General features: G+C 50.9%; 1 protein-coding gene across 10 annotated transcripts in view; it reads left to right on the top strand.

Moving 5' to 3' along the window:
* The window catches only part of Sfswap (splicing factor SWAP), a 75857-nt gene extending 69901 nt beyond the window's left edge, over window positions 1–5956 (top strand). For 9 of the 10 annotated variants that reach the window (XM_050146288.1, XM_050146287.1, XM_050146292.1 and 6 more), the window contains 3 exons: window positions 3784–3957; window positions 5000–5072; window positions 5578–5956. In XM_050146288.1, the coding sequence (XP_050002245.1) occupies window positions 3784–3957; window positions 5000–5072; window positions 5578–5643 (313 nt within the window). In that variant the 3' untranslated portion in view covers window positions 5644–5956. Of the gene's footprint in view, window positions 1–3783; window positions 3958–4999; window positions 5073–5577 lie in introns of those variants that run through there. The other variant, XM_050146293.1, reaches the window with a different exon arrangement.
* The last annotated feature ends 9142 nt before the right edge of the window (window positions 5957–15098 follow it).

Below are 15098 nucleotides of genomic sequence, written 5' to 3'. Positions count from 1 at the left end.
AACAGTGAAGGTGACAGCTGACTCTCAGAGGCAGGCATTTTAGCATCAGGATGTGATGTTCAAAAAATGTGTGCAAAATGGAACCTTAGTGCTTAAAAACAGCTGAATACAGTGCAGCAGACAGAAGAGACACAGCCATGGCCAGCGGCCCAAGGGTACTCCTGCTTTTAAAATGGGTGCCCAACACTGACCAGGACTGTGTGCCAGAGACCTGTAACAGTATGGAGAGCCACAGGTATGTTTGCAGCACACTTCCCCGTACCCTTGCTGAGAGAAGTCATCACTGAAAGAGTCCTACTTGGAAGGGAGTGGTGTGGAAGTATGGAAGTGACGTGCAAGTTTCCCCTTTGCAGGGCACCAGCTAGGAAATGAGTCTCTGTAATGTTGGTGTTAGACTACAGAAGAGCAGCCGTGTAGAAACATGGTCCAGTTCTACATCTTCACAGTCTGAGGAGACAGTGCAGAAGCAAAGAAATTATAAAAGTGAAGTGAGACATTTGCAAAACAAAAAACAGCAGCATAGCTGGGCGGTGGTGGCACACGCCTTTAATCCCAGCACTCGGGAGGCAGAGGCAGGGGGATCTCTGTGAGTTCGAGACCAGCCTGGTCTACAAGAGCTAGTTCTAGGACAGGCTCCAAAACCAGAGAAACCCTGTCTCAAAAACAAAACAAAACAAAAACAAACAAACAAAAAAAAGCAGCATAAGAAAGGAGCAGAACTAAAGGTTGTTCGTGGAAAATGGTCAAAGAATTGGCCATTCTGTAGTTAATCAGGCAGGAAAGGCCTGCAGACCTATAATGGATAATAAGGAAATTCTGTCTCTGAGAGATGGACAGAGTCCCAGACTGACACAGGAGGACATCATTTGATCTGCTTGGGAAAATCCAATTTAGAAATTGGAATTTACATTCTTAGGACCTGGTTCCCAGCTCCAAACCAGTTTTCCCTGTGAATCCAGCATGCAGGAATGATGAGGTAACCACTCAGGGGCCTTCTCAGCAGAGAGAAGTGGCCACTCCCCAGTCACCTCAAGACCAGATGACTAATCCCTAGGCTAGCAAGGATTCTGCATATTTGTGTTCACGGACCAGTGCTCTGAGAAACATAGAGCCTCTATGGTCTATAGATCCAGCCAAACCCCAGCGTACATCCTAGGACTTTTGGAGAACTGGCAGACAAACTGAAACAATGATTGTCAAAGCGCTAAGGTGCAGGACTTTGACCTGGAGACACCTAGATCCTGGTAAAAGCCACAGTCAAGCTTTATGGTAAACACTGGGTGGACTGCACACTGTGGCATGACCTATTGCTAGACCAGAGCACTGAAGCAGTTCTGCAGGAGAGTCCTCTAGCAGAACCTGCTCCACCCACTGGACACTGAGATGAGAAAGAACAAACTCCTGATGTTACTTCTATTTAGATCAGCTTTCCAAATATAAAAGCCAGAACCAGAAAATAGAATGTATACCTGAGACTCCTTAAGATGTTAAAAAATGGATGGATGGTTTGATGGATGGATGGATGGATGGATGGATGGATGGATGGATGGATGATAGGTATGTAGGTAGGTAGATAAAAGCCCTGCTGGGTTAGGGAGTCAGCTCTGTTAGTACAGTACCTGCTACACCAACAGTAGGGCCTGAGTTCCATCTACTGCAGCCACACAAAAAGCCAGACATGTGGTACGTGCTCATAATACCAGTAGTGGGGAAACAGGCAGGCGGGCCCCTTAGGTTGTCTTTCCACATGTGCATACATACACACCCACAAAAGAAGACCCTACCAATGGGAGGAAAGTGTAATACAGTCAGTATCACTAAAGTCAAAAGCCTGCTTCCAGGGGCAATTAGGAGACCGAGCAGTTGTTCTCCCAGTGAAAAAGACACCCATGGTGCCTGTCTCTGTAGTCCATGTCAACACCGGAGGCCACCAACTTCACAGAGAAACACATTAGCAGGGTACACTCAAGAGGATGCTGAACATCAGCAGTCCGGAGTAAGGGAGCCCCAGCAAGTTTCTCCTTGTTCACTGACCTCACTTAGAGTGGTCACGCGAGGATGCTCACCAGCCAGTCCTCACAGCTGAGGCTGCCGTCTAGAAACAGCTTCGTTTCTTACAAGGTTATATACAGGTGCACCTGCCGTACTTCACTGCTTTTCTCCCCAGACTGCACTGGGGATGTTTGGCCACAGAAGCAAGGAGGTGTGAGGTTACCAACTGCACCCGGACAGTGCTACTTTTAGTATAAGAACATGTAGGGGCATGCCGAGGTTTACAGGGGACTTGGAAATACTGCTGAGACCCATACAGTAATGTGAGTGTTGGTTCCTATATAGCTGAGTGTGGAGGATGGCATAGACTGAAAAGTACACTGAGGGAATGTTCCAGAACAGCAGGCCACAATTGTTGCTTTGGTCACTCAGCAACAGCACGGAGGACCCAGTTGCAAAGTGTACCTCAGCAACTTGAAAAGTGAGCAAACTGCTTTGCTCCAGCAAAGTTAAGATTAATCAGGGCCGGTGAGAAAGCCAGCAAGTAAAGGTGCTTTACTGTGCAAGCCCCAGGACTCATGACAACGTGCAAGAAGGGAAGAACTAGCCACAGAGTCGTCCTCTCACCTCCTTGCCTATTCCTGGGGGACAGAGGGCTAGGCCAGATCGGGAAGGGCCTTTGTGTCTCTATGAAAACCAAATGCCTAAGAGCTGGGTCCCTGGTGACTGCAAAAGAGAAAAGGGCGACAGTGACTTAGCAGTGTTCCCATTAAAGTGGGCACACTTGGAAAGATACAGCCAAGCGGTGAGCTGCCTGGCAGTGTCCTGCAGCCCAAGAGGGAAGAAAGACTCTGGGAGGCAGTGATAGAGCTCCAAAGCATCTCAAGACAGGCTTAGTGGGAGGCGGAGTGCAGGCTGGCAGTGGCCCTGTCCTGTATGTAGGGAATAGATCTGAGAGGAGACACTGCATTTTGCCAAGTATGTGTCCTTACAGTCTTCGCGCATGTGCTTGTGTATGTGTCTACATCTGTACATGGTAGAAACAGTGAGGCGATGCCAGAGCCTTCAGAAGGAGTGGGACCTGCTGGGACTGGTGGGCTTGGCAGCCCTGTCCTGTGGTGGAAGCAGGGCACAGGTCAGAGCTCAGCTGACACTGGGTGCAGCAGACATGCAGAGCAGAGCAGGCCCAGGCTGCCTCCTCCTGAGTTATCATCCACAAAGGGGTATATGCAGGATTTGGCTGATAATTCCCTATCTTTTGGCGTGAATGAGAAGCAGTATAGATTTTCCTACAGGCTGCCCTTGGTAGTTATCTTGGTATTTTCAATGCAAATAGATTGTTCATTGTACATTAAATGCCAGACATTTCCCCAGGTCTAAGCTTCCCCTATGGAGAGGCTGGATTCTGGATGGTTCTTTTAAAGCTCAGTACCCTGTGGATATACAGGCTCAATTGACTGAAGGATTACAGCTGTCTAAGGCATGCTCATGAGGCTGGGAATGTACTGAGCTATTAAAGTGTTTGCTGGCATGCACCCTCATTCAATTGTGGGTATTACACACCCCAGTCCTGGTGGTACATCCTCTAATTCCAGAACTTGGGCAACGAAGGAAGGAGATGGAGAGTTTAAGGTCATCCTCAGCTACAGAACGAGTCCAAAGCCAGCCTATAATATAAAAGAACAACAACAACAAAAAAAAGAAAACCCACAGGAGGGGCCCTTGAAATAAACAAGTTCAGACTGCCCTCTTGTCACGCTGCATTCCCTGACAAGAGCACTTCCCTTTCAGAAGTCCCCACGAGAAGAAGAAGAAGCGGAGATCACGGTCGCGCACCAAGGCCAAAGCCCGCTCCCAGTCAACGTCCCCAAGCAAACAGGCAGCACAGCGTCCCTCTGCGCACTCAGCCCACTCGGCCAGCATCTCTCCTGTGGAGAGCCGAGGTTCTTCCCAGGAACGCTCCAGGTAACCATGACCCCCGGACGGCTCTCTGAGAGAAAAAGCAAGGGGAGGAAGTGAGACCTGGCCAGCACTGGCTGTGAGTGCCTCAGTGGAGCCACTGCCCCCATTGCTTCTCTGGGAATAGGGGATACCAAGTGACCTGAAATGGGTGACTTCAAACAGGAGCATGTGGGTGCACCTCCTCAGAATCCTTGCCTTATCAGACATTCAGATTCCTCCCGTGAGTAAAAGAGCACCTGAGGTACCATACAAAACTTAGTGGGTCTCAGTGACAAATGGTCTCAGGAGGCTATCCATGCTGGAATTGCATCTACCAAACAATCAGGCCTAGAAGTCTAGGGAATCTTGAGTCTAGGGCTGGCTGTGTGAGGTTAAAGTGTGTGTTCTTGGTAGGAGCTTCCGTAAGCATGAACAGGACATACTCAATTTAGACAGGTTCATGGCCACTCTGTGAGGAATGCAGCTCACCTAAAGGCTCTGCATTTGACGGGGGCCATCCCAAAGTGAGTGTAGGAAACCCCGGCCACAAGGACAAGGGTGATGTCCACATCCACAGAAGCTTTATGTGTGAACTAGGAATCACTTGTGCTGTGGTTCTGGTCCTGCCGGCCTACCTGACAGGTGCTGCCTTCGTTAACTTCCTCTTTACAAGCATTTGTGTAATGGTGTTAAAATGTAAGTTAGGTTCTTTTTATGAAGTGGGTATAAAAATGCATGTTCCTGGCATGGGAAGATGGCTCGGTAGATATAGTACTTACTAGAACAAACATGGACCTGAAGCTGATCCCTGCATCCATGTGAAGAGCGGGGCGCAGCAGCATGCACCTGCAGGTCCAGCAGGCTGAGGTGGAGGTGGGAGGATCCAGCGTCCAACCCATGAAGAACAGGCAGTGAGAAACCCTGTCTCACAAAAGAGTCGCGAGCAGTAGAGGAAGGCACCCAGCACAGCCCCTGCCCCTCATGCACACATGGAGAGTATAGGGCATGGGAACCAGCCTTCAGATTCTTGAGTGTTTCTGAGCCTCTGCTCTTTCCTCTGCCTTAGGGGAGTTTCTCAGGAAAAAGATGGCCAGATCTCCTCAGCAATCGTTTCCTCTGTGCAGAGCAAAATAACTCAGGTAAGATGGGCGTGCCCCTCTCCTTTCAGCTTTTATAATGGGGGCCCAATTTTTTGTTTTCTGATAATTTTCCTTCTCACACCTTATCTCCAGTACTTACCCAGGTCTAAATCTTGGGCTGGTCACATACTGACTCAGTGGTTTGGGCCCTGCCACAGTTAAGCACTAAGTAAGAGCCCATGAGGCAGGGAACGGGGAGGAATCACTTCCTGGGGATCCTCGTCTTCCACAGGAAGTTCATGTCCTCCTCCTGGGGTTGCTATGCTGTAGATCCCAAGTCTTCCACAGGTGACTGACACATCCTGGGCTCTACTTGTACCCCCAGGCCGTGTGGGGTCACAGCTCTGGGAGGTTTGTGACAAGACAGAGGGTTACTTTGGTCCCTGTGCAGCTGGTATGGGCTCACAGCTAGGATGCTGGAAACTCTGCTGCCTGTCCTCACCACGACTTTCTCACAAGTCTGGTTAACAGGAGACTGAAATGCCCTCCATGTTTCCCTACACAGGATCTCATGGCCAAAGTAAGAGCAATGCTCGCAGCTTCAAAAAACCTGCAGACCAGTGCATCCTGAGACGGCAGCCACGGAGCCGGCCCCAAGCAGAGCATCGTGCGCAGCTGTGGCCACAGGTGCTGGGCTTCAGCTCAGAGCAGCCACAGCCCAGCCAGAAGCTGAGCTGCAAGCTCTGTGCCGACCTACACACAGCCCTCCAGGTTCTCCATCCCGACTCCCTGGGTCAGTCGGTGGCTTTTGTAAATTTTTGGTGATATTTTCAGTTTCAAATTTTTGACCAGCAGTCTCTTACCTGTATATTTGTAAATATATCATGTTTCTGTGAAAATGTATTATCAAATAAAGCGGGAGGAAACACCTTTTCTAGCTAGCAGCCAGAGCGGCTCCTGCTTTTGGTTTTCTGCCACTTAACGTGTGACAACCTGTGGGGAAACGGGACTTCCTCCAGTGGTGGCTTCTCCCTGGCTGAGGAAGGGGATGTTTTACTTGTGTCCTCTGTGTCCTCTGCCAGACCAGCCAGTTACAGGGTCATCCTGACATGGCCCTCAACTGCCCCGTTAAGTTGCAGGTTTGTGTAGCCCTCTCTTCAGGAGGCCTTTACTCTCAGTGCTCACATGCAAAGCATACAGGGTCCTGACATGAGAAATGGAGACGTGTTGGCATAGGCTGACACTCGAGTATGCTCAGTCTATTCTGTGCTAGGTGGGCTTCCCTTGCAGGTCCTGCCTTGTGCCTGACCAGAAATGGGCTCCTTCCCTCCTTGCAGTGGTCCCCACTCAAGTTCTGGTGCTTCCCTCAAGATACTCAGAGCCCCCAGAAGCTGGTGTGGGCAGGGCAGATGATGGAGTTGGTGGCCCTAGAAAATGGGTGTCAGTGAGACAGTGGCCCCCTAGTTTGTCCAGCAAGCACTCCTGAGCAGACAGAACCACCACCTGCCTTTGAGGCACTGGCTGGGCCCCCCCACCCCACACCTGTGTCGGGTGTGCCTTGTCATCCTCACCAGCCTGGTGGCCAGCCTGTGCTTCCCTCGTGTTTTTCAGGTTGTCAGTGTCAGACCCCTGTCTCCATCCCCAGAGGACTCTTGACACTGAGCATACCTAATCTGAGTCTCTGGTTCCCACCGGGCCACTCCTCCCTGTCCACAGCCCAGCCCTCAGGAAACATCACACACCACACCTGTGCCAGGACCACTGAGCGCTGGCTAAGTCAGGAGAGTGAAAGTGCTGGCCGTGTGACAGACACTGCCACCCTCGTGATTCTAGACTCCTGCAGTGACTCAGATGGACGGAAGGGGCCTGCGTGTTTTGTTTGTTGATTTGTTGGGAGTTGACAGGGTCTTGCTATGTAGACAAGCTGGCCTTGAACTTTTTTAACGTTTTAAAAGATTTTTTATGTTTGAAGAATTTTTTTTTATATTTACTTACTGTATGTTTTTGCCTCAAACTCACTGTGTAGTCATAGATGACTTTGAACTCCCTGATCCCCCTGCCTCCACATCCCAAGTTGCCAGGTGTATGCCACCTTCTAATTTCTTATTTTTTAGTGATCAATAAAATGAAGTGGCCAGCCTGGTCTGTATAATTCCAGACCGGCCAGGGCTGCAGAGTAAGAACCTGTGTCAAAAAAAAAAAAAAAAAAAAAAATTGTGGGGAGCAGTTAGAGAGTTCAGTGGTTAGAACTCTGGTCGTTCTTCCAAAGGTCTCAGGTTTGATACCCAGCACCCATATGGCAGCTCCCAGTTGTCTGTAATTCCAGCCTTAGGTCTCTGGCCTCCACAGGCACCAGGCACACACATGGTACATATTTGCAGATCAAACACATATGTACAAAAAGTAAAATAATTTATATGTTCTTAAGAACTGGAAGCATTTGTGCCGCTCTCACGTGAACTGCTTACTGGCCGTGTACTACTGAGCCTTGCTCTGCATTCCGTGCTGGTGTCCGGGCTGCTGCTCAGTGCCAGTCTGCTAGTCTGCGTCCTGTTCCTTGGTGCTCAAGGGCATTCCCCTTACACTGCTGTGTCAGCTGGGAGTCCACAGCAAGAGCAACGCCACTCTCATCTCTATGGACGTGCCTGTCTGTCATGGGAGGGCACCAGTGGGTGCTAATAACTACTGCTCTCCTATTGGAACTTTGTGTGCTTCTGTCCTCTCACGATGGAATGTGGAACTTCACAGTCTCTGTTTTGAGACGTCCAGGAACCCTAGGGTAATACTAGGTTCAAGAGAGAGAGAGAGAGCACTTGGGAACGTGTGGGTTGTTTGTTGTACTTACTTGAGCAAGACCCCAAGTGGCCTCCTTTGTAAACAAACCTCAAGCTAGGCAAAGCCCTTTTGAGGACAAAGCTGTCCCTTACCCAAACACCTCCTTTCTGATCTTATCTGAGGATCTGATCTTGGCTTTCAGGGTTGTAAGCTGCTGGCTATCCCCAGGGTGGAGCCATCTCCCCCTCCCCAAGAGAGTATACGTATTGGCATTGGCGACCCTGGCAGTGATACCTGTCCTTTCCAATTGTTTGGGATTCAGGTTCAGAGAACGACTTTCCATGGGTGCAACAAGCACCACCCTGTGTCCAGTGAGGACATTCAGCCTGAGAGGAAATGAGGTGCTATTCCCCAAGAAAGTGCAAGGAGGCTAGGTATAGACACCCAGGGCTCACTGCACCCCATAATATGAGGGCTGGTGATTACACACTTGCCCAGGCCCTGGGTAGGGTCAATGGGCCTGTGTCTCCAGCTCCCCCGAATCCGCCGAGGTTTCCGTCATCTTAGACTGCAAAGGTCCCCTGAATGACAGCTTGCACCAACTCATTTCAGCAGTGTGAAAAGTTGCTTTAATTACAGGCGCATAAGCTGTTCAGTGAGGGCAGTTTAGGGAAACATGAACATCAGAAGCAGAAGATTTGAGAAAGCATTTTCCCCGTTCAACCCACATCTCAAATAGCAGAACAGAAGCCTGGGCCCTGCCCAGCACAGATCCCATGGTGATGAGGCCAGGACGATGCCCTTAATGACCTGGAATGACCCCAGGTTCCCAACTCAAAAACATGAAGAAAGAAACAGAGTAGCTGCTACACTATAGGCCACAGAACCTCCAGAACTGGGAGCTGCGTTCAGCTTCTGAGGATGCCTCCCTCGTCTGCATGCAAATCTCCAGCCCCCAGAACACAACACCTGGCAGCCAAGGGCTCCTGTATCTAGAGGAGGCCTTGCTGTACTGCTCATGGCCTCTGCTTGGTTTTAACAGCCCCAGCCGGGCACATCCTTCCTACAGAAAAACAGCAGCCTCAGATTTGTGCCCGCCTCAGAAAGCCCCACAAGGGCAGTGGGAGGCCAGCATCCAGCACAGCCCATTAGCCATGAAAGCATTCAGGAGGGATGCAGAACAATGGGCAGGTCTTGAACTCGGGGGGGGGGGGGGGGGGGGGGGGGGGGGGGGGGGGGGGGGGGGGGGGGGGGGGGGGGGGGGGGGGGGGGGGTGGCAAAAGTGACCCAGGCAGAGGGGAGGGAGGGAGAGAGCAGTGTGCTGGAGGTGAGGGTAAGAGAAGCCCAGCTCTGAACCCTCAACAGCATTAACATCCAGCGCCCACTGTAGCCCCTGTGTCCACTGTAGCCCCTGTGTCCGTTCCCTACTGATGGCCAGGACTGGGCAGGAAAGGCATGGTGGAAGCCACATTCAGACGTGCCCAAAATGACTGACACCTCAGGTGGGCGGGGCTTACCTGGAGAGCCTTCACAAGCAGAGCAACGTAATCAACATTACATTAGATTCCAGCACGAGTCCATCTCCGTGCATCCATGCTGATGCCCATAACGGACAGCAAAGTAAATGGGAAAGGGACAAATGGGGGGCAGGGCGCTCGTTCCTCACATGAACACCTGCTGTCCTGGGGGCAGCTCACAGCCAGGGGGCCGATAGCCCTCAAACCCAGTCGCACATCACATATGATTTTGTCACCCTGTGAACATCACTGAGCGTGTTTAAGACAGCTACGACATCACTATGCAGCAGACTCATGTGGGACCACCTGGGAACTGCTCCGGCACCCCTGCAGGCAGTGCCCCCCGCCCCCCACAAACCCCCTTGAGCAGCAACTCCTTTCTGAGGGATGGACCCAGGTGAATATCACACAGCAAAGACACAAACACCCTGACCAGGTCAGGGCCACCGTCTTCCAAGGTAAATCACACACACACACACACACACCCGAGACAGGGTTTCTCTGTGTATCCCTAGCTGTCTTGGAACTTATTTCCTCTATAGACCAGGCTAGCCTGAACTCAGAGATCCCCCTGCCTCTTGCTCCCAAATACCAGGATTAAAGGCGTGTGCTACCACCACCACCCTGCTGAGTCACAGATTCTTGCCCAATGGAATAGAAATTCTGCCATGACTTTTTTCGGCAAACTCAGACATGGCGGTGCACCTCAGAGGAGCGCGGGGTTGGTGGTGAGAAAAATAGGAGCCAAGTCTCAGTTAGCAACACTGTACCAGACGGTTCCCCCAGAGTAAGTCTTGAGCTGCCAAGGAAAGGCGGTCACTAAACACCATGTCCTGCTTGGAGGAAACCTCCAGACAGGGGACATGAGCGGGAACTCGGTCTCCAAAACCATTTGTTAAATCTTAATTTTCTCACATAGTTCAGGCTGATCTAAAATTTGCTTTGTGGCTGAGGCTGGCCTTGAACTCTCCTGATCTAATCAGGTGTATGGGATTACAGGCATACACCACTATTGGTTAAATCTGATGGAAGGGGCCCTTAACTGCCCATGAGCAGTGGCGGTATAAGTGGCTGTGGTACAAGTCGGTGACAACGCCCAGAATACACTATTCTGTCTCCACAATATCTCTATGACTCTAAATAGTCTAAATTTAGAATCTTATTATAAAAAAAACATAAAGCACAAGAACACAAACTGCGCATTCCAAGGCTGTCAAGCAGGAAGGCCGGTGCTCTGACTTCATGAGACAGGAGCACAACCCCACACCCATGCAGTGGGTGTTCCAGAGCCTCCCAGCTCACAACCTAGGCTTCCTGAGCACAGTAGGGAGGATGGGGATGTGGCTTTGCCGAGACGCACATCCTCAGTTCCACAGGAATGAGGCAGGCATGGTACTGTTGGCAACGTGCCTGGTGGGCATCGTTCTGCCTCGGGGCTCCTATGATAGAACTTAAAAGCTGATTTCCAGAACGTCTTAGGATTGATACTCGGTTATTTCCTCTACAGCAGATCTCTGTAACTGGAAGGACAGAACACTTGCAAAAGCAGTATTTATATGTTGACTTTAATGAAGGCGAGAGGGCAAGATATTTCCTTTCTCGTTAGTGTTCAGAATGAGTAGTTCTGGAATAACATGTTTAGAGATGTGGATGGGATGGCCACAGTTCCGAGTGGAGAGCACTGTCTGCCAGGTATCTGGGCGGTAGGGGAGGGAGGCAAGGCATCGGATTTGGCCAATCGGCTGGAAGGGATTATTATCAGGGATGTCCAGGAAGCCAGTGCAAGATCAAGCTGAGCCCAGTGCTGGGACAGTAGGGACACATGACAGCCAGAAGGATGGAGGAGGCAGAATGGGACCCAGGACCAGAAATAAGGGGGAGACTTGCAGGGGACCCACGGATAAAAGATGCTGCCAAGGGGATACCAAGCAAATGAAGGGGCATAGTATGAATAGAAAGGGTAGGCACAACCCACATGTGCACCCACAGCCATGGATATGGTCCCTGTGGACAGTGGAATATTATTCAGCCTTTCGTTTTGCCTTTTTTTTTTCTAGACAGGGTTTTTCTGTATAGCCCTGGCTGTCCTGAAACTTGCTCTGTAGTTCAGGCTGGCCTCAAACTCGGAGCTCTACCTGCTCTGCTTCCAACAGGCTGGGATTAAAGGCATGCACCACCACCCGGCTTATTTGGCCTTAGGGGCAAAAAAAAAAAAAAAAAAAAAAGAGGAACCTTGACACAAGTCACAGTGTGTGACAATGAAACAAGGCAGCCACAGAAGGACAAATCCTGCAGTGTCTCAGTAGCACGAGGAAGGATCCTGGGGACAGCAAGTCCATAGAGACAGGATGGCCAATGCCAGAGGCTGGAGAGGCCATTTTAACTTACTCAACAAGGTTAAAAACCTTGGTTGGGAGACTGGAGAGACAGCTCAGTGGATAAGGGCAGTTGCTCTTGCAGAGAGCCTGGGTTTGATTCCCAGCACCCATAGGGTGACTCCCAGCTATTCATAACTAGTCTCAGGGGATTTGATGCCTTCTTCTGAGCTCTTCAGGCAACAGAACACACTGATACACAGACATATATGCAGGCAACACATGCACACACATAAATATTTTTTTAAAACCTTGGTGGATGGGGGAATGGGCGGTTTATGGCTGGAACTGATGCTGAGCCTCAATGGTCGACAGCGTGGTCCAGGTTCAGCTCTTAGCACCCATGTGGTAGCTCAAAGCACATGTAACTCCAGTTACCAAGGAATCAGCCGCCCTCTTGTGGCCTCCTCAAAGATCTGCATGTCCATGGTTCACATAAATTTACACAGGATCACACACACATAAAATAAATATAAATCTTTTTTTTTTTTAATGTGCCAGGCATGTTGGCAAATGCCTTAATTCCAGCACTCAGGAGACAGGGGCAGGCAGATCTCTGCGAATTCAAGGTCAGACTGATCTACAAACTCGAGTTCCAGTCAGAGTTGTTACATGAAATCCTGTTAAAGGGGGAAGCAAGATAGCTTGGCAAACAAAGGCCCGTTCACACAAAGCTGACAACCCGAGTTTAATTCCCCAGAACCTCCACTCTGGAAGGAGAGAACTGACTCCCACAAGTTTTCCTCTTATTGATAAACACCTGAGGCTCCAAAGGCTAGCCAGGGCAGAACCGCAGGAAGTGGGCCAGCAGCGTCAAAGGCAGGACAGCAGAAGCCGGGAGAAGGGGAGGGGTTGGAGAGCCAAGGCTGGGAGACTCCTGGAGTGCTGCGACACCTCCAGCACCAGAGATCCCCAGCGGGCAAGGCCTGAGCTAGGCAAAATCAGCCACCAGGAAGCTGAAGTCCCAACACCTTTCTCACGAACTTCAGCACTTGGAGATGCTGCCGCTGCTCACTACCACTGGAAGCTATCTACATCAGCTGCCAAGTGTCAAGACCGCTTGTGGTTAAAGCCCAGAGCAATAAGCCTCCAGGCTGAGACTCTTGAGTCTCTGGCATCTAAAGCCTGGAGCGATAGGCCACCCGGCTCTCAGAAGCTCTAAGCCTCTGGGTCTGCCAGTCAAGCCCCTAAGCCTTGGGAACTCCAGAGCTCAGATCTGGCAGCACCGGGATGGACTAGCATAATGCCTGTCAAAGCAGAGGAGTGGCCAGCTGGGTGCTAACAATGGCTCTACCAGGCTCCCACCCCCATGCGCCTGAAGATGGGCAAAAGGGCACACTGGGTTGAGCGGAGTCCACTCGAAGGTAGAGACTGCCTACTGAACCCATCCCCACTGTGCCCAGAGCAGGAGCTGGTGATAGCAGATACCTCTGCCCTCTGGGCTGACGCCTCCGGGAAGCAAGGAGTGAACAGAGGAGGCTCCAACAGATGGCAGAGGGGGAGAGCTGCCGTGCGTGCGAATGAGACGGTGCTAAGTGAGCTGGTGCCAGGGGCAAGGGATGCTTTTTAGAGATGAAGCAAGAATCGAATCGTCTGCAGAGATCTGAGGCAAAGAATCCTAAGGCAAGACCACCCCACACAGAGAGCCCGTGCAAAGGTCCTTTGGCATCTGGAGGCCCCTGGAGGAGGTCAGAGACTCTACCAGATGAGGGAAGCAGGTGGGAACAGGCAGGGTGAAGTCGGAACAGAGCAAGATGCCACAGGCTGGGAAGAGGAGCTTGGGTTTGTCTTCCAGAGCGTGATGTGGGTGGTGCTATCTTGCTCATCTTTGGGAAGAAGGGCCTGACTCTGACTCAGTCTGCCTGACAGAGGCCAGAACGGAAGTCGAGACTGAGTAGGAAGTGCCTAGGGTCTAGGGCAGAGGGCCACAGACTTGCTGGTTATAAACAGCCATAGGCAGACAGCTCCTTCCCTGACTCAAAGGGAGAGTCAGCCCATCCTGCTCCAAGTGGTACCATAATCCTGATGTTGCTATTTGTGGCCACATCACACCCTCCGCCTCCCTGGTAATGTGGTCAGCTTTCCTATGGCTCCTCCTCTGTCCTCTTGTTTGCTTGTTTTTGTTTTTAAATACACTTTTGAAACTGTAGGCCAAGTTGGCCTGGAGTTTACTTTCCTCCTGCTCTGCTTCCCCAAGTGCCGGGATTTCAAACCCCTGCTACCATGCCCAGCCTCCCCTGCTTTTATCAGAACACTTGACAGTGGATTGAGGTCCCCCGGACAATCCCCCAGTCAGCTCATCTCAAGGTCTTTAACCCAATAATTCCTGCAAAGACCGCCTATCCAAGCCAGGCATGAGAACGCACACCCAAAATCCCAGCACTCAGGAGGCTGAAGCAGGACAGAGTCCTAAACAAAAAAGATTTCTGTCCAACTAAGAGCATGTCTATAATGTCAAATGGACATTCGCCAGATTATAGGAGCCCTCGAAGAAACTCGCAGAGCCAGACAGGCAAAGGATTGCACCTTGGGAGAAGGTACCAGATGGAGTTAGCCACAGACTCTGAAGCCAGGACCTCTAGAGACACCCATGCCTGAAGCCGTTTTCCCATTTGCTCTGCATTTTCCCAAGGCTCATTCCCTCATGGGGATGTCATGCACGGGAGGCCAGAGACCTCGGTACAGACAGAACAGGAGGTCTGGAGCTTTGCAGCCAATCTCACAGAGAGTGACTACAAATGCTACCCCTCTTCTCGTCTACCAGGTGAGCACAAAGCTTCTCGATGGGGACTGAGTTTTCTTCTAATACCAGTGTGATGTTCATGCCACGTGTTAATATTGTAAACTCGACAGGGTCTATAATCACCTAGGATACAAGTCCCCCAGCACACCTGCGAGAGATTGGCTGGATTAGGATAGCCTCTGGGCACGCCTTCAAGGGAGTTCCCAGATTAGGTTAACTGAGATAAAGGAAGACCCACTTTTAAATGTGGACAGCACCCTTTCATAGGCTGATATGAAGTGGTATGGAGTCTGTTCCTTATAGAGAAGCACCCCAAGATGTTACTGTCTCTGTCTCGTTGCTGGATGGCTGGGTTGGGTACCCTCTGGGCCACCAGCTTTTCTCACATTAAGGTCCTAAACCCCAACACACACACACACACACACACACACACACACACACACACACACACACACACACCTGTATTGGAAAAGGTGACCCGTCTCCGGCTGTCACTACACAGTGCTGAAGTAAGTGCAGAATCGAAGCCTCTCCCCAAACCACCCAGACCCTGAGAGCAACAGGGACTGCATAGTCCAAGTCCCACAGCTAGGACTTGGGGGAGGGAGCTTTGCTTGGGATGCAGGGAGCCACCCTCCCCTTCAGGGGACTTCACTTGAACCACCGTTTCCCTATG

Source organism: Alexandromys fortis, unplaced genomic scaffold, assembly GCF_014885135.2.
Source record: "Alexandromys fortis isolate MF-2015 unplaced genomic scaffold, M_Fortis_MF-2015_v1.1 scaffold_56, whole genome shotgun sequence".
NCBI classification, from domain to species: Eukaryota; Metazoa; Chordata; class Mammalia; order Rodentia; family Cricetidae; genus Alexandromys; species Alexandromys fortis.
This window is presented reverse-complemented; position numbering and strand designations above follow the sequence as displayed.